Source organism: Quercus suber, unplaced genomic scaffold (genome assembly GCF_002906115.3).
Source record: "Quercus suber isolate HL8 unplaced genomic scaffold, Cork oak 2.0 scaffold_325, whole genome shotgun sequence".
Taxonomy (NCBI): Eukaryota; Viridiplantae; Streptophyta; class Magnoliopsida; order Fagales; family Fagaceae; genus Quercus; species Quercus suber.
The window spans coordinates 229018-246917 of NW_027069778.1; the positions used below are offsets into that span (position 1 = coordinate 229018).

General features: G+C 39.2%; 1 protein-coding gene and 1 long non-coding RNA gene across 12 annotated transcripts; one reads left to right on the plus strand and one right to left on the minus strand.

Annotated features, from left to right (window-relative positions):
* Window positions 1-6672: 6672 nt before the first annotated feature.
* On the plus strand, window positions 6673-7863 carry LOC112026507 (dehydration-responsive element-binding protein 1A). Its single transcript, XM_024059196.2, has one exon. It carries the CDS (start codon window positions 6704-6706, stop codon window positions 7406-7408), a length of 705 nt encoding a protein of 234 aa, XP_023914964.1. The 5' UTR covers window positions 6673-6703; the 3' UTR covers window positions 7409-7863.
* A 204-nt stretch (window positions 7864-8067) lies between these two features.
* On the minus strand, window positions 8068-16712 carry LOC136071554 (uncharacterized). Of its 11 annotated transcripts, none has more exons than XR_010632855.1 (8): window positions 16445-16712; window positions 16124-16287; window positions 15183-15313; window positions 14104-14470; window positions 12685-12892; window positions 12120-12597; window positions 11016-11106; window positions 8068-9611 (listed from the first exon to the last, which is right to left on the minus strand). It is a non-coding gene; the product is annotated as an uncharacterized LOC136071554 (long non-coding RNA). The 11 variants fall into 11 exon arrangements; XR_010632862.1 differs by having other exon boundaries at window positions 8068-8451; window positions 9512-9611; window positions 14104-15313; XR_010632856.1 differs by adding an exon at window positions 13163-13363 and having other exon boundaries at window positions 14104-15313.
* Between the last annotated feature and the right edge of the window lie 1188 nt (window positions 16713-17900).

Here is a 17900-nt window from a genome sequence, read left to right on the forward strand (position 1 = left end):
TCGCCCACAAAGAACCCTCGGATACGATCTGACCAGAAATCGTTCTCGGTCCCGAAGCACGTGATCAGGGCTCGTGATCCTCAGCTTAGGCAAATCACTATGGTGGAGGACTGTTTTGCGTTTCCTGAAGGATCCTCTATTCTCGAGGGCCTCCCGTTGGCAAGTTCTTCCTTGTTCCATTAAGCGCAGAGACCGAGGGAGGGAGTTTGGAGAAAAAGGGAGAGGTGGTCGATCTGGGCTTGTTCGAGGATGAATTGGTGTATTTAACCAAGCCCATCAGTCGAGGGTCCCTCTGGTGACTTGGGGACGCCCACTTGTCCGAAGCCGGTCTTCAGTCCCCAAGGGTGGTACTCAGGCCAAAATGGGGTCCAAGAGACAGCCCCAAACCAGCCTGCTTGACTTGCTTGAGGGCAGGCCCGGGAAGGGCGTGCCAAGGGAGTCACGGCCTAAGCCTCCTTCATCCGGACCTAAGCTTCCTCCTCCTCTACCCAAGCCTTCGCTTGCGCAGACCAGGTCGTCCTCCATTCTGCTAATCTCGGACTCTCGGCTTGAGTCCTCCGACCCGAAGAGGAAGAGGCCTTCAAAGGGTAAAGACCCAGCGGATGGGGGCAGATCCCATTCTTTTCAAGAGGAAGATGAAGCCTTTCGACCTTTCAAGCAACTGAGACTTGGTGGTCGGAGTAAAGGGAAAGAAGTCGTGCAGCAGTCCGAGCCCCAGGCCTGGCTACCCACTGCCATGCTCCACGGAAAGCCTCTAATGGACGACACCACCCTCGGATTTTCGCGAGGCGAGGGGGCTTGCGTAGCCGACGCCCTGGAGAGGTCCCTCCTCCTCCCCGTCGACATGGCTGAGCTGGGGGGCATGAGGAGGCAAGAGGTTACCTGCAACCTCAAGAGATATCTGGGCATGGTAGGACCTCTGATACTTGTTATTTCGTTTGGATTTTATTGCTTAGCACCTCTCCTTCTTTCCTTTACGGTGCATTTGTTTGGTTGGCAGGCTATCCAAGCTGCTTTTAGGTTAGAGGAGGAGGCCGACAGCCAGAGTAAAACTCTAGGGCAGGAGCGCGACAAGTACCTGGAGGCCGCAAGTACCTTTAAGAGATCTGAGGGAGATCTCAAGAAGGCAATCGAAAATCTGGAGGAGATGACAAGGGCTAGAGATAGTGCGACCTCTGACCTAGCCGATGCCACGAAACAGGCCGAGGACTAGGCAGAGCGCTTGCGGGATGTCGAGGGCCAACTGCAGGCTGCCAAAGAGGACATTGCAGACATGAAGCAGAAGTTAGCTGAGGAGGTGGTGGCAAAAGGCGTTGCCGAGTATGCCAGGGATGAGGCTGTGAGGGCTAAAGAAGAGGCCGTGTTTGCGAGAATAGATGCCGAGTGCTCCATAGAGGAAGCGGAGGAAGAGGCCTTCGCTAAGGGGGTGGCTAAGACTAAGGCTACCCTTAAGGCCCAGATCCCTGAAGTATGCAGGCGTTTCTGCTCCTAGACTTGGAAGCCCTCAACTAGGCGAGGGTCGAGGCCTTGTCTGACCTTAGGAGTGCGGAAAGAGTGTATTATCCCCTGCATTTCACGAGGTTGTCTCCGTCTCTTCCGAGGCGGGCTCCGCTCTACAAGGGACAGATGAATATCAAACTAATGCTGCCGAGGACACAAATTCAGCTGATGAGCTTCTTGCCGATTCCCAAGGCCTATTCATTGTCCCTCAAATCCCTCCCCCCGAGGAAGGGTCCTCCGAAGTTGCCCCTCTGAGCCAGGGTCCCGACGTGTCAGTCGAAGCCTCTCGGCAGGCTCCTCAAGACAAGCTGTCCACTGAGTTAGGGAAGTAGGCCATCTCTTTGGGCTACCCTGTTTTGATGGCCTGGACCGCTCTGATTTGTTTTCTCTCTTTTTTTTTTTTTTTTCTTTTTTATATTTTATTTCGCTTTTGTCTTGGCGATATTGTAACAAAACTACATACTTTTTTGAAATATATTTGGTTGTTCACTTTTAGTTCTTCGGTTGATGCTTCCTTTTACTTGTTTTACTTTAATGTTTTGCTCGATACCTAGGTTCTGTCCAGGACTTAGTCTGGTGAGGCAATTGGCTTTCTCTCAAGTTTGAATCCGAGGGCCATGCCACAATTCGGTTCTATCTAACGCTTTTGTTCTTCTGTAAGTAGCTAGTTTCCCCATAGGTTTGAGTCCGTGGACCATGCAAGACCTTGGTTTAGTCTAGTACCCAGGTTCTCCTTGCAGTGGTTAGTTTCCCCATAGGCTTGAGTCCGAGGACCATGCAAGACCTTGGTTCAGTCTAACGCTTTTGTTCTTCTGTAAGTAGCTAGTTTCCCCATAGGCTTGAGTCCTTGGACCATGCAAGACCTAGGTTCAGTCTAGTACCCAGGTATATTTGAGGTGGTTAGTTTTCCCATAGGCTCGAGTTTGAGGACCATGCAAGACCTTGGTTCAGCCTAACGCTTTTGTTCTTCTGTAAGTAGCTAGTTTCCCCATAGGCTTGAGTCCTTGGACCATGCAAGACCTAGGTTCAGTCTAGTACCCAGGTATATTTGGGGTAGTTAGTTTTCCCATAGGCTTGAGTTCGAGGACCATGCAAGACCTTAATTCAGTCTAACGCTTTTGTTCTTCTGTAAGTAGCTAGTTTCGTCGAAGGTTTAGGTCCGAGGACCGCGGAAGACCTTGGCTCAGTCTAGCACCCAGGTGTTCTTCTGTAAGTAACTAGTTTCGCCGAAGGTTTGGGTCCGAGGACCGCGGAAGACCTTGGCTCAATCTAGCACCCAGGTGTTCTTCTGTAAGTAACTAGTTTCGCCGAAGGTGGCTCAGTCTAGCACCCAGGTGTTCTTCTGTAAGTAACTAGCTTTGCCGAAGGTTTGGGTCCAAGGACCACGGAAGACCTTGGCTCAGTCTAGCACCCAGATGTTCTTCTGTTTATCCCCGACACTGGGAAGCTTGTTTTGTTGTGATGACGGCCTTGACCCTCCTTCACCTGAAGTGGGCTATTCCTCAGGCTGGACCCTTGACCCCGCGGTGCCCTGGGCAGAGGTAGTTCGTACTTCTATCTTTACGCGTGGCAGTAGCCTCGCCTTCACTCCAAGTTTCCGCCCTCCTCAATCACGAGGCGTCCCACGCTTGTTCACGTTTCGTGCTTGACGCTTCGATGCGCGAGGCGCGCTCTCATTAATATCCTCGTGGATTAGTGCAGATCCAGCGGTCGGTGGCTTCCTTGGAACTCGGTCAGGATTAATATCGCTGATAATCCTTCTTTCGAATTCTGTGTGGATCAACATCCACCAACATTCATCTTCTATATAAGGCTCTCTGGGGGGGAACGTCCTTCCACACTCCACGAACCCCTTAGCTAAACAGGAAACATGGCCCCTCAACTTTCTAAGCCCCTTTAATAACCTCGCTAGGATTGTGATAAGAGTTTGGAGGAATGGAATGGCGTTAGATGGTGGTGGGGGTACGCAGGCCAAAGGTCCTCCTCCCTTGATTGAGAGCCGTTGCGGCTGTAGTTCGCGTCAGACTTCCAGCGCGGCAAGGTTTAGGCGTCATCCTGATCGTGTCGTGCATGGCAGTCAGAAGGGAGGCCCATGAGGTACATAACGCTTTTCTCCAGGGCGCGTCCACGCCTGCCCTTCAAACTGGCAGTGACTCGCGCTTGGCCTACCCACCGGTGGAGGCTCGTAAGATCACGTCATGTCTGGTGCCCGGGTGTTGCCGCCCCCAATGGTTAACCCCCATGGGGCTGGGAGAGAATCCAGGGAACGTCATGGGGGGGCCATCAGGCGCTCTTGCATCTGCTCCTCTCTTCGCGCCGGCACCATCCGTACCGGCCTGGGGGTTGTTGGTAGCCTTGAAACAAGTTCACCTCAGCCCCGTTCCCTTGGGTTAACTTTAGAACAATCCGTCTGGGCCTTCGTTTGTAGAATTAGCTTTAAAACACGTCTGTCTGAGCCTCTGTTTGTATCTTGTACTTATTTTTTGATTAATAAAATGTTGCGATGTTTGTTTCATTTTCCTATTCTCTGAGTCTTTTACTTTTCTGCAATGATTATTTCTTGTGCAAACGTGTCATTGTTGGTTGTTCCTTCTTTCTCTTTCTCTTTTTTTTTTTTATGGGATTTGGGGTTGGTGTTGCCGGTGGTGACGAAAAACTGCATAACCTCACGCAAGCCCCCAACGGGGAAATCATTAACCGTTGCGCTTGCTAACGCACTAGTTCTCCCACAGATGGCGCCAATTGTAGGGACTGAATTTGAGCACTTCTACTGTTGAGAGAGTGGACTCAAACCCGGTTGGCCCATTACAATGAATTTGTAGAGAGCGGGTTCAAGAACTCGGCCCTAGCAAACAGACAACGCCCAATGTAGAATTCCCCTCCGTTGAAGGCTGGCGCACCAGGGTTACCCTCCAAGGTCGTTTCTCGGCACCAATCCGAGGAGCTTGACAATGGTTCCCCCTCCCTATTTATCTGTTTCTTCCCCTTATATAGCCCATTTCCTCGCAATCTCTTTCTTCCACCTGTTGATCATCCACGCCCCTCTCTTCTGACTGTTCGTCCCATCAGCCGCTTTACCAGTACTCATGTGAGTTGCAGCAACCAAGGCTGCCCTGTCCAGAAGTCACATCCCTATTAGTGCGGCCAGAGGGTTAGGTGAGCGCATTTAGTGTGGAGGTGACAACCTATCCTGGGCTTGCTCCCCTAGTTAATGTTGGTCTCGGTCCTCCGAGGACAGGGTCATCCTCGGTGGGGCTCCGAGCAACTCAGTCCTTCATACTTCATCCTCGGGCACTCCTTCTTCCTCGGCATGGGCCCTGGGCCGGGGTTACCAAGTTCTCAGGCCCCACAGTATTGTAAATAGTATACAATACAACTATACTATACAATAGTCTAAAAAAATTATTAATAGTTTAAAAATAGGTAAGACAACAACAATTGAATGTATAAATAAATATAATTAAATAACTAATCATAATATTTGTCAAATTAATAATAATTTATTATAATCATATGTAATATCAATTAAATAAAAATATATAATAAAGAAAAATAGTAACACATCTAAGAGTAGGCTTGTGAGTAAACGTGAAACTAAGAAAAAAATAATAACTAATATAATATTTTTCGTTTGAAGTGTATGGATTTTTAACCACACATGTGGTCATTCTCTTGGAATTGGAGCAAGTACTGAAAGACTTTTTGGACTCGAAAAATTGTGTAATACTTATCAAACTACTTGATTAGACAAAAAGAAACTATAGAAGGGAGAAAGATAGAATGAGAAAAGAATGATAGATGTAAATATAGATTAGTTGGTTGTACAAGTTGTGTAATTTTTTGCTGATGAAGAAGAAAAGTACAAGAAAAAAACAGTTTCATTCTCCATCAACGGCAAAGTAAGCTAGAGTCTAGAGAGAATGTTTATTTATTTATTTATTTTTTAACGAATGATCAATATTAATAGTAATGCTACTAACGTAACATTTACACTATAAAATCTAGGTGGCAAATTGTTAAAAGTATGTAAAAAAGTGATGTCAGTTATGAGTTTAGATAAAAAGCCAATTACAACTTGTCATTTAACTTTTATTGTAAAAATATTGTGAAAATAGCACTAAAATTATCATATTTCAAGTTTATTTCAATTGGGTTTAAATAAAATTTAGAGTCAGAGTGTTCAAAATTTTATTTTAAGGAGTCAAAACAAAAAAAAAATTAAAATTTTATATTAATATATATATATATATTTTTTTTTAGGGCCAGGTCAGGGGTTTATTTATTTATTTATTTTTTTTTTTTTTTGAGAATCAATGATCAGGGGTTTATTTGGATCTCTGAGCTAGCGATAAAGTTGTCCTTAAAAATAATGTGTTAAAATTGATAAAATAAGTTTTGGTACGTTAAATAACATTTGGTAAGGCACGCCTGACACGCTAGTGCTCTAATAAATATAGGCTGCAAAATATTAGTAATAAAAAGAAAATGGACGAGTAATTTGTCTCCTCGCACGGGTACAAAACAAAAACCGAAGTTGATAATATCTTGACCATGAATCACCAGCGGTGACCGTGATAAAAGACGGGCGATCTCTTGGCGCTGTGTATGACACCTATACACAATCGAACATTCATTCACTCTATACTCTATAGAGTAGAGGAGAGTGGGGACACACATGCTACTTTTTAGTGACGGCAAAACTATGCCCAATCACTTTTTTCTAAAAATCCTGAGTGGGACAAATTCTCCACGTGTCATCCTACAATACCCCACAACCACTTGGCTTAAAAGGAAGAGGCCATATGGTACTAATATCATCCAATCAAAATCGTTAAAACCGTCGGCATAGGGAACCCTTTATCACAGTCTGTCTACCTTATCACGCTCCGTGTTCCTACTTAAAAAATCATAAAATTCATAACGCCTATATATGTGTCCAACACTCATTCTTCTTACTCCTTCAACAAACTCCAACATCAACACAACCCTTTGCTTACTCATATCTTACTACTTCAAAACAATCTAACTAAAAGTACTGAGTTTTCTTCTCAAAAAAGGAAAGTACTAAGTTTGATAAAAAGAATATCTTTTTTTAATTCTTTTTTTTAATTCTTTTTTTTTTTATATCAAAAAGAGTGTCTTTTTTGTAGTGTAATCCATTACTATAAATTAAGCACTTTTGAGATTTAGCTTTGTTTTAGACATGAATCTTATAAGACATTCATCGGCCCCACAATATCTAACGCAGTTTGATATTGGGTCCTCGAAGTTAGAGAGTGGTAGTACTAGCATGGTGAATTTGTCGGAAGACGAAATCATGTTAGCTTCTAGGAATCCTAAGAAACGAGATGGGAGAAAAAAGTTCAAAGAGACAAGACACCCAGTGTATCGTGGAGTTAGGAAGAAGAACTCAGAGAAATGGGTTTGTGAAGTGCGTGAGCCCAATAAGAAGTCTAGAATTTGGCTTGGGACTTTCCCCACTGCAGAAATGGCAGCGCGTGCACATGATGTGGCTGCCATTGCGCTTCGCGGCCGATCCGCGTGCCTCAATTTCGCCGACTCGACATGGCGACTACCGGTTCCAAAGTCGACAGCAGCGAAAGATATTCAGCGGGCAGCAGCGGAGGCAGCTGAATTATTTCGACTAGCCGAGTTGGATGGGGTTTCTAGGGAGGAATTGAGTCAAGGATTAGAAAATGCAACATCAACAACGACAGTGACAACAACATCAGAGGCGGTTGAGACGAAGGTCGAAGATGTGTTTTTTATGGATGATGAGACAGTTTTCGACATGCCAGGGTTGTTGACAGATATGGCAGACGGGATGTTGTTGTCTCCACCTCATTGTTACAATGAAGATGACAAGGAAACTGATAGTAACATGGCATTATGGAGTTACTCAATTTGATTGAAATATTAATAATTTATAGCTTAATAATATTGAGCTTAATTTAGTGCCTTCTCAAAAATAAAATGAAAACGAGAAGAAGCTTAATTTAGCACATAGAATGGTTGCTTATTAGGAATAGAATTATTATTTTCTATGCTTATCGGTTTTTATTAAGTGTGGTGTTATAGGTAGGGGGGAAGTACTGCAAGGGAAAATCATACTTTGGGCAAATGCCATGCACGAGTATGACTAATGTTGGTGTAGGGTCATCGTGTCCCAGAAAGTACGATTAGTGTTGAATTATATTCCGTTTCCCATAATGTATGGTATGAGGTATATTTTTGCAAAATAAGTTTGTACTTTAATATTTAGTCTATCCATTTGGGGCATTTACATAATTCTAAGAATTAAAGTTACTCAGCGTCTTCTTTAAAAATAAAAATAAAATAAAAAAAATAAAACCAAACATTTTTGTCTGGCACAAAAGTTCAGCTGAAGAGGGAAGAGTCATCGAGCATGGAGTTCGTAATCCTGATTCCTAAAAGATTTTATATCTATCAAAAATAAATAAATAAATAAATAAAAGATTTTATAAACGAAACATTAAAAATAACGACACATTCAATATGGTAACAAGGCTAGTATTAATGTTTCAGCTGTACCTCTATATATATATATTGATAGGTAATAGATCTTTTATTGAAAAAATGAACATCGTATTCATGATGATGAACACTCTGGACATGAAGAAACTACAAAAAGCTCAAGAGCTACAGGTAAGAGCTAACAAATTGTAGAAAGCAAAAATTGAAATACATTGTGTAAGACCCCAAATACGAGCCCACTGAAATAAAGTACCAAAATGAAGATTTTTTAAAAGATCTAGATCTCTCATTATCTTCAAAGATGCAGGTATTACGTTCCTACCAAACAAACCACAGTAGACAAACTGGTATCATATTCCAGATAGTTGACAGGTGCTTTCCAAACCAATTCTCCCAAGCAAAAAGAAGAGATAACTATCTTCGGCATTACCCAATGGACTCCATACACATGAAAAACTTCACACCATAAAGCAAAAGCCAACTTACAGTGAAGTAAGACATCAATTAACACCAATTAACAAGGGACTGACCTCTTTTAACAAGATTATCAATGGTAAGTATCCCCCTTAATTAAAAGGTTTAAAATCTAGAATCTACTGTAACGGGTGTACCTCGATCAGAGGTAATACAAATTCAGTTTGGCAGATGCTCATAAATAAGTTTGCCCAACAGCAGTACGTGAAATTAATGAAAATAAGTTTGCTCAACAGCAATACGCTAAATTAATGAGTCACTCGTACACAATATACAGAAGCCAATGAATTTTGCCTTCCTATTTTTTTGCTTTTGGGTTTTTTTTTTTTTTTTTTGGGCCTGAAGAATGCAGAATTTTGTCTTTCTTTGATACTAAATACAACAGCAACTAAGCCATTCTTTGATACTTAATCTTTTGTTTAATATTTTGAAGCGTTTCATGCCTTTCGTTTTTCTACTTTTTAAATTGGAAATGCCATTTAAAATCCATCAGTAATTTAAAGAGATACAGTAGCAGAATAATTACTCAGGAGCATTTTAATACATAGACACACATGCTTAACCACTTGGCTACAAAGACTTCACTAATATAAAACATACAATACAAAGGCAGACAAAGAAAATCAAATAACATTATCTTTTCCATGGATTGAATACTTGGACAGAACTTGGCTCAGAAGGAACATTAAATTTTAGATATTAGCTTCACTTGCTCTAGCCAAAATCAGTATCAAAATAAAAAATTGTATATATTTTTTTCAATTCCGGAAAATGAAAACCAATTTATAAAAGAGCACTAAAGATTTTGGCATATAGTATGGATACTCTTAAGAAAATCAGATTAAAAATCACTAAAATTTTTTAAAGAAAACATGTCATTATGGTATATCAAACTGCTTTGCATGCATATACTTGATTGTTGAGAACTTCAATATGTAGAAGAAAGCATGTCTGAAATGTGTGTGTGTATCTTTTTTTTGATAAGTACTGTCTCAAACATGAATGTACAAGAGCCACTTTAAGAGCAACATTTGCAACATACCGTTCAAGTTGACAAATTGGCAAGAGTAATAATTTCCCATTGATGGCTGTCAATAATCTTTGCAAATGCTTTAGTTCTGCAAAGCACAAAAGCTGGTTGCCTGAAGACAGAAGAATCATAGCATAATTAGGGGATCTTGTAATTTTCAATAAGACAAATTTGGTTAAATATATTTTTTAATGGGAAAGTTACACATGCACCTAGCACTTACAAGCAGAAGATGTGCCAGTTGAGCTAAAGCTCATTGGCGACAAATTTCAACTAAATTTAACAAAAACTTACACAGATTTACAATTATGGGGACTCTATTTGATCAGAAAGAAGGGAAAGGAAAATTTGAATTTCACCATAACTCAGTTTCATTAGTATGACTTTTATTTTGTTATTGCAAATTATGAATTTGATGAGTTTTGAACCCACCTCACCCTCCTCTACCCTTGTACGAGAGGAGAAACCATTTGAATTACTGCTCATTGGCAGTTTCGTAAGTACAAAATTTATCTCATATGAGTTAGGATTTGAGGGGAAATTATTTCCAGACAGATACAAGGGCTAAAAACAAGGTAGAAGTGCCTCATAGAGCCTTGGCAATATCCTCGGTTACTTTGCCACCACTTACCCTCATTTACTAAAGAGAAAAACAGAGAACTTTTACTTCTTTTCTCCTCTCATTTTTTTCCCTCATGAGATATTGATTCAATCATTGCATCTGATCCCGCAATGCACATTAGATCCTCATTTATATGGAGTTCCATTTTCTAAATAGAAATTTGAAAAAAAAAATTATAAATTTTAATAATTTTCTTTAGTTATATATCACTTCAAATAAAAACATGAAAGAAACTGGGCAAAGGCATCAGGAATCATAAAATAAAGAATTAATTTCATTTGTGCCTTAAGCTTTTATAAACATTTGTAGCTATCAATAATTCCCTAAATAAAGACCCAACTAACTTTCTTTTGGAATTCCACTAAGCAGGAATCATAGAGCATTGGGAACCCTCAGAAAACAACAAAGACAAACAATGCAAGGAAGAGAACATATAAATGCTAACTGCCAGGATTGCAATAGTAAAAAGTTGTTGAGGGTGTGAAGATCCCTATCCACATGATAGAAATGATGTTTCCAATATCATCCTTTTTAAACTTTCAGTTCATCATCCTAAATGGTATCCTCCTTGACCTTTTCAGTTCTAGGCTTTAATTCCATCTAAGGCTTTTCCTTCTGCATATTCCTGGCATGCCATATCTCAGACTCTTTCTTTATTTGAGTATTTCACCTTTTTTCTTGGGTTGAGAAAATTAAAGTTTTGCATATCAAAAACAAAAGTGCAAGTTTTTACTTGGTTAGGCAAAAGAATAATGTCCCAGCCACTTTTCTTTTGTTTTTATTTATTTTAAAAAAAAAAAAAAAAAGAGTGAGAGAACAAACAAAGTTGATCCAAAAAACAAATGAAGAGGATTTTTTATTTACTTTTTATATTAAAAGATTGAATCCAATTACCTTTCACGTCTTTCATTTGCAAGTGACCTGAGAGATTTCACTGCAGAATCTACAAGATCCATCTCATATTCTACTGTTCATTTGACCAGCCCTGAGATAACATGAAGATCATCAAACAGTGATAATATGAATTATTAAATCAAATTGTTATCATCATAACCTTTTCAAACAACTTATGCAGTGTACTATACTTCCCCTCCATTCAATATTGTTGGTCCTCTACTCCATTTAAGATATCCAAAAATGCTGTCCACTTTAAAAATTAATGACCACAATTTTATAACTTTCCTAACTGAATACTCAGATTTTCTAAATAGGACCAACAATATGGGATGGTGGGAACAATAAACCAGAAGCCATGATTCATGGAAAAACATGCAAATCAAATTTTCACCAAATCCTTGGACACTATTTGAATCAAATAGTGAACTATAAAAGAAACTAAATGTAGTGAGGAAAAACCCTTCATTACCATGAACAATATTACATGTCAAAATTATGCCTAAAAGTTATTAAATTTAGCTAACTGAATACTTCTGTTTCAAAGAAGCAAAACATCAAATGTTGAGCCCCCACATCCAGGTCATCCATCTAATGGTCTACTTATCTATCCCTTTTTTTTATGATGTTGAACCTTACCAAGGTAAGGCACTTTGGACCCACACCCCTATGGAGTAAAACACAGATACACAAATCCAAAACACAGATACACAAATCCACCTACCAGAATTGTGTATCAAGTAATCTGGGGAAACTCCTAGTAGGGATCGAACCCAATATATCTAGGTTTACAAATCATCCCAAGCCTCCAACCACTAGGAGGCACCCTGACAGGTCTACCTTTTCTGTTCCTTGACTGGCTCTTTCTTTCATTTGTTCTTTTTTGATTGGGATGAACCACACCCCCCCCCCCCTCCCCACACAAAAAACCTTACTCTTACATGGGGAGGAGGGAGCCATCCAATGGTTCGCCTTATCTAAGCCTTAATTTTCACTTTTAAACTAAAAAATCACATGACCTTTATAATTGGCTAACTTAGACATAATAATGTTAGCTTATTAGTGCGTTACATTTTCTCTTCCAAATTAGAAAACTAAAATTACCTCTAAAATTGATGGGTACTTGCATATCATAATTGATTCTATCACTGTATGGTCCCTTGATGAAGAAATCCGTTGCCATATTTTTTCTATAACATACGGCATAAAAGGATGAAGAAATCACAACCCATTGTCAACTTATAACCAAAGTGTGTCTTGAGCAAAACTCCTCTCAGACTCAAACTTTTGATTACTCCCAACAAAGAAAGGCTTAATTGCTTCAATACAAATATCACACGGCAGTACTTGCTACATCTGAGAATTCATACAACTCCAAATCCATAATTTTTTTGGATATGGCTTTGTTTAATACTGAGAGTATCAACTGATAGCTAAACGGCAAGTCATTTGGATTTACATTTGTGGGCGGAACATAATCATCCTCAAGCTTGCTCATAGAAAATCATACAGCATTCCACAATTTATTATACCACTAACGATACCCAACCACCCTTTGGATATCCAGATTTATTTTATCAAACTGGAAGACAAAATGATTACAGATATTAGTGAATTAATTAAAGGAAACAACCAAATGAGTGAAAGAAAGATGGGTACAGAAATGAACCTGAGCCATGTAAGAAATTAGTGCAAAGCGGAGAGCATTAGCACCACATTCAGAAACAGTCAGTTCCTTGGGATCTAAGTTACCCTCCCCTAGTCTCTTATGAAGACCTTCCAAGGATACCTCATTTATTACTTCAAGCAGATCAATGACATTTCCCAAGGACTTAAACATCTTGCGCCCATGTGCATATCATGGGATGAAAATAAATCTGCATAGAGTTTAAGGTGCTTCAATCAGATCACGTCACCTCAGTTAATATAATAGTTTTGCACAGGAAAATGTACACTATATAGAAAATAATAATAATAAATTATGAATATACCGAATACATTTTTTTTATAAGTTAATAACTTATGCATAATTGACTCCTATTGGTCTATTGAGAATCCATAGCCAACCCCATTGGACTAAGGCTTTATTTTGGTTGTTGAAATAATACAACTTATGCATCTGTATAGGATTGAACTAATAAACTCACCCTGCAGCTATTGTTTACAGAAGGAGATGACATTTGATCCAAAGAGGATTGGCATTTATATACATACATGCATGTATACATATCTGCAAATAGCTTTAACTGGTGCTTGTAGCACAACCATATGTATCAAATAAATTTGTTACGGCCACCAGACTGAAATCGGGCAAGAGCATTCATACTCCCTTACCATAACCCTCAACCCTGCTAATGATATGATATAAGAGAGAAGAAGCAGTTAGACCCCATTTCTTGAGTTATAAACTGAAAACTCAGGGGGAAAGAGGCTCTTTATTTGTTTTACAATCATTTGATGATGTAGCTCCCAAATGTTTCTGGTGTCATGGAAATTAAACACACCACAATGTATCTGAGAAGTTTCCCAGTGGCTACAATAAAAGAGCTTGCACAAATTCAAGTATGCATTTTATTGATAGAGTGAACACCAAGTCAGAAGATAAGAGTTATGTGAAAGGTCCATAAGGACCTTTTCTGGTTTCACTGCCACTATTTCAGAAGACAAATAATGCCCTAGGTCATATCTTGTGGATATACATCCCTTCCTGCTCAATACTGACAAGAAACCATTCATCCTTTATCTGAACATATAGATACCTATCTTTTTATTGGTAATTTACACATCACATGGTATCTCTTGAAACCACAACCTCTGTGGCTCTGCTCCACCAGTCCTTATGGGGAGAAGATCCAACTTGAGCTAGAGCAAAGGAGCCTCGCCAGCCGAATAAATCCTAAACCTTAAAGTATTCTCATATTTAGTCTGAGAATGGTTGGAATGTCAGACATATATAACATTATCTAGTTAACAAATATTATATTGAATCTTTAGTCAAATGTCATGTTATAGGCTGTGTATTATGCAACTTAGGACAAAGAAAATTATGACATGGTTCTAAAGATATAACAGGGTAAGGTCATGTTACCTTTCTAAAAGGTACATCACCACCCAACTTCATTCCTAGCATTACCATGCGAGCAACCCAGAAAAAGTGAATATCATGGTCAGTTTCCAAAACTGAAGTTGCATAAAATGTCTTTAGATCTTCTGTATTGTCAGGCCAGCCCAAAACAGTTAATGGAAAGAGACCAGAAGAAAACCATGTATCAAGCATGTCAGGATCTGGACTTAAATGAATCTTCTTCCCATTACATATCTGACTAGCCTCCACTTGAGACTCATCCTCATTTCTTGCAACCACCCAGTGTTCATTGCAAGCACCAAACTCCTTCAGTTAATCATCCTCCAGCATGACTTACCATGCAGGGACACAGTGACCCCACCAAAGTTGCCTGGAGACACCAATCACAAATGTTTTCAAGCCATCTATGATGTTTAAGACCCAAATACATACATATATATATAAGTAATCTTTCAAGAAGAATATCAAAACTAAACAAGTATCCAAACTAGTGATGGTTAACCTTCATGTCACAAAGTGATTTAAGGACCATCCTCTGATCATCTTAAATTCTACATCTAATTCATCATCTATAGCAATGCCAAAAATGAATACAAACTTTTATACAAATAAACAGAAGAATAATAAACCATATAGAAAAAGAACAAATATATGATAGAGCCACTTTTGTATTTACCAAAGATTAAAAAATAAATAAATAAATCAAATGCCTCTACAGAAAAAATTCTATCCGAAGGCTTATGCTGCTTAAGAATTAATATCGATCAATAGAAATAAAGCGAGTGTAGGTGAAAGCAAAGCACCAATAGGAGCTATTGATCTATACCACAAGAAATTATTTCATTATACCCAAAAAAAAAAAAAAAAAAGGCTTTTATTGTCATATAGAAATAAATGTAATAAACTCCTATATACAAAAATCTTGAACTCAATCATACTAAATACATATGGTTTATTATACCATAATTATTCAAACATAAGAAAACTGAATACAAGTTAATTTTCTCTACGACCAAACTGACAGGACACTCACAGGAAAAAAAAAAATTGAAAACCATAAATATGAAATTTGAACTCAAAACCTGAAATATTAAAAAATTTAGCTCTAAAACAAGCCCAAAGTCGTATCATAATCAACAGTGTGATCTTCATGCCCATTGTCGTCATCAACATCGCATTCACAGACCACCTCTACATCACATAATTCTTAGATCTGAATCAAAACAAATAAAATAAAACTAAAGAAAGATATAGAAATATAATCATAAGTGACAATGCCAAAAAAAAAAGTAGTCAAAGTAGGTAACAACAAAAGAAAAAAACAAATTCTAAACCCAAATCTCAAATTTAATGCAAAAAACCACAGATGAGGAAAAACTAAGCATTTAAAGAAACCAATATATCAAGCTAGAAAAAGCCATTAAGTTGAGAAAGCACTTGCAAACTTGATCCCAATAAATTTCCCTATTGATAGAGGAATACACCCAACAACACACCAAGGATAAAGAAAGTTATCAATCACAAAATTAGACATTTTTTTTTAACACAAAGGCCCTAAATTCTTAAACGAAACAAAGCGGAAAAGAATTCGTATAGCTCTAGAAAAAACAAATAAAAACCGGTATAGTGGTATGCCAAATTGAGTTTGACTAAATTGTATTTGTAGCAGAATTAATGTAAATTCAAAATATTCTTAATCCAATTTGCAATTAATTTTAAAGTTTGGATGGCTCTTCATTAATAGTAAGAAGTCTCTTAAACGATTAAATCCCTAGCATTGCTCATATTGAAACATAGAAGAGTTTTGTAAAAATACACTTTCTCTTTACTGAAGCAGTCTAAATCTAGATACATCGTTTCATCAAGAAACAACAACGACACTATGAAACAGATTATATATAATGGCCAATGGAATCCTTTTTGCCTTATCTAAGTAAATAATGCAATTTCTGAAAATGGGTTTTCTTTCTTTGTAGCAGTGAGAGCTTCAGCCTAGGCTTATATAAAAGGTAAACAAGTCTACCTTCAACAGAGGCAACTTCAGTAGCGACAGAACTCAAAATGGAGAGTTTGGCCGATACCAAGGCCGTATGGAACGCTGAACAGAATAGCCTGTAGCTGATAATGCAAAGAAATCTGTCTGAATATCACTTTCAAACTCTGAGTGACAGTGATACCACATTATTACTACAGCAACAATTAGATCAAATGGGGTTAGAGAAGCAAACCCAATGAAACCACAAATATTATCAAGCATGTTCAATCCCATATAACACACCAAATATATAAATATATATAGCCAGATTATAAGGCAAGAATTTCATCAAACATGTCAAAGACTCACTACCGGATTTGCGAAATCAGTAAAAGAGCAAGCCAATTCCTTTGGATCTCTAGCATTGGATGTTCTATCCAAACGCAGCAGCCTCGCCATACGCAGGTGATTGGGCTTGTTGGTGCGAGGGCGTGTCTGGTGATTGGGTCGATGTTTGTGATTGGCGGTGAAAGTGAACGTGGGTCGGCGGTGGTGCTGTAAAAGGGTGTTTGCCGTGTTGCTGTGGAAAAGGGGTGGGGGAAGGGGAAAATTTTTTATTTATTTATTTATAGAGAGGGAGAGAGAGAGAGAGAGAGAGAGAAATTAATATTTAAATAACGTAGATAAATAAATATTAAAGTTAATGGAGGTTAAATATATATATATATATATATATATTTTTTTATAAGATAGAATTTATAATAACAACTTACCTCCAATAATTTTTTATAAAAAGGTTGTGAACGTAATACCTCTTATCTGTAAAAATAGTAAATATATATATATATATATATATATATTTTAGGTTAGCCTCAATATTTACTATCCCACAACTAGGACTGTCCAGCCAACCCGTATACCCGACCAACCCGAGCAACTCGCCCGAGCCCGAACCGAAAACCGCCCGAACCGACACTCCAATGGTCGGTTGCGGGTCGCCGCCCTCAAAAACCGACACCTTCGGGTCAGTTGGCGGGTTTCCTCTCCCAGAACCCGAGCAACCCAAACCGATCATAAACCCAGAAACTTCCGGCGATATCCTAAGGTTCTTCGACGAAAACGTACAAAATCCGGCGATATTTGAAGTTATCCGGCGAAACTCTGCTTGAAACCCATCAGATCGGACGAGATCCGGCGATAACTAGTCGAGATTCGGCGAGAACTCGTCGAGATTTGGCGCGATCTCGTCATGATCTGGCCAAATTTGGTCGAGATCCGACGCGATCTCGACAGATTCGGCCAAAATACATCACTGGCGATACAACCCGAGCAATCCGATCGTTCAACTCGAAACCCGATGAGACCCGAACCGCCAGATTCGACTAGCATTTCTGGTCGGTTTCGGTTTCCCTTTTTACCCACTCGAAAGTTTCGGGTCAAGTCCAGGTCGGGCACAAACCCGACCCGGCCTGACCCGTGGACACCCCTACCCACAACTAACTCACACCCACATATACACAACCACGAAACACCTATAAACACCGATCGCCACTACAACAAACACCCACAAATTAAGAGAAAGAGAGAGAAACGTTTTGAGATTACATTGTCACACTAGCCACCACCAAGATGAGAGAGACAGTCTAGAGAGAGTATAAAAAACTGAGAAAAAGGTGAGCGAGAAATAAAAGAAGTGGCCATGATCAGTAGTGAGAGGTTGGTTTGAAAGTGGAGAGGGATAAGAGAGTGAGAAAGCTGAGAAAGAAGCTAGGATGTATGAATACTTCATTTGAGGTGTTGTACTTATATTGGACACTTAACATAT

Excerpts from the sequence above, each read along its gene's own strand:
- LOC112026507 (XM_024059196.2), top strand. The coding sequence starts at position 6,704 with ATGAATCTTATAAGACATTCATCGGCCCCACAATATCTAACGCAGTTT.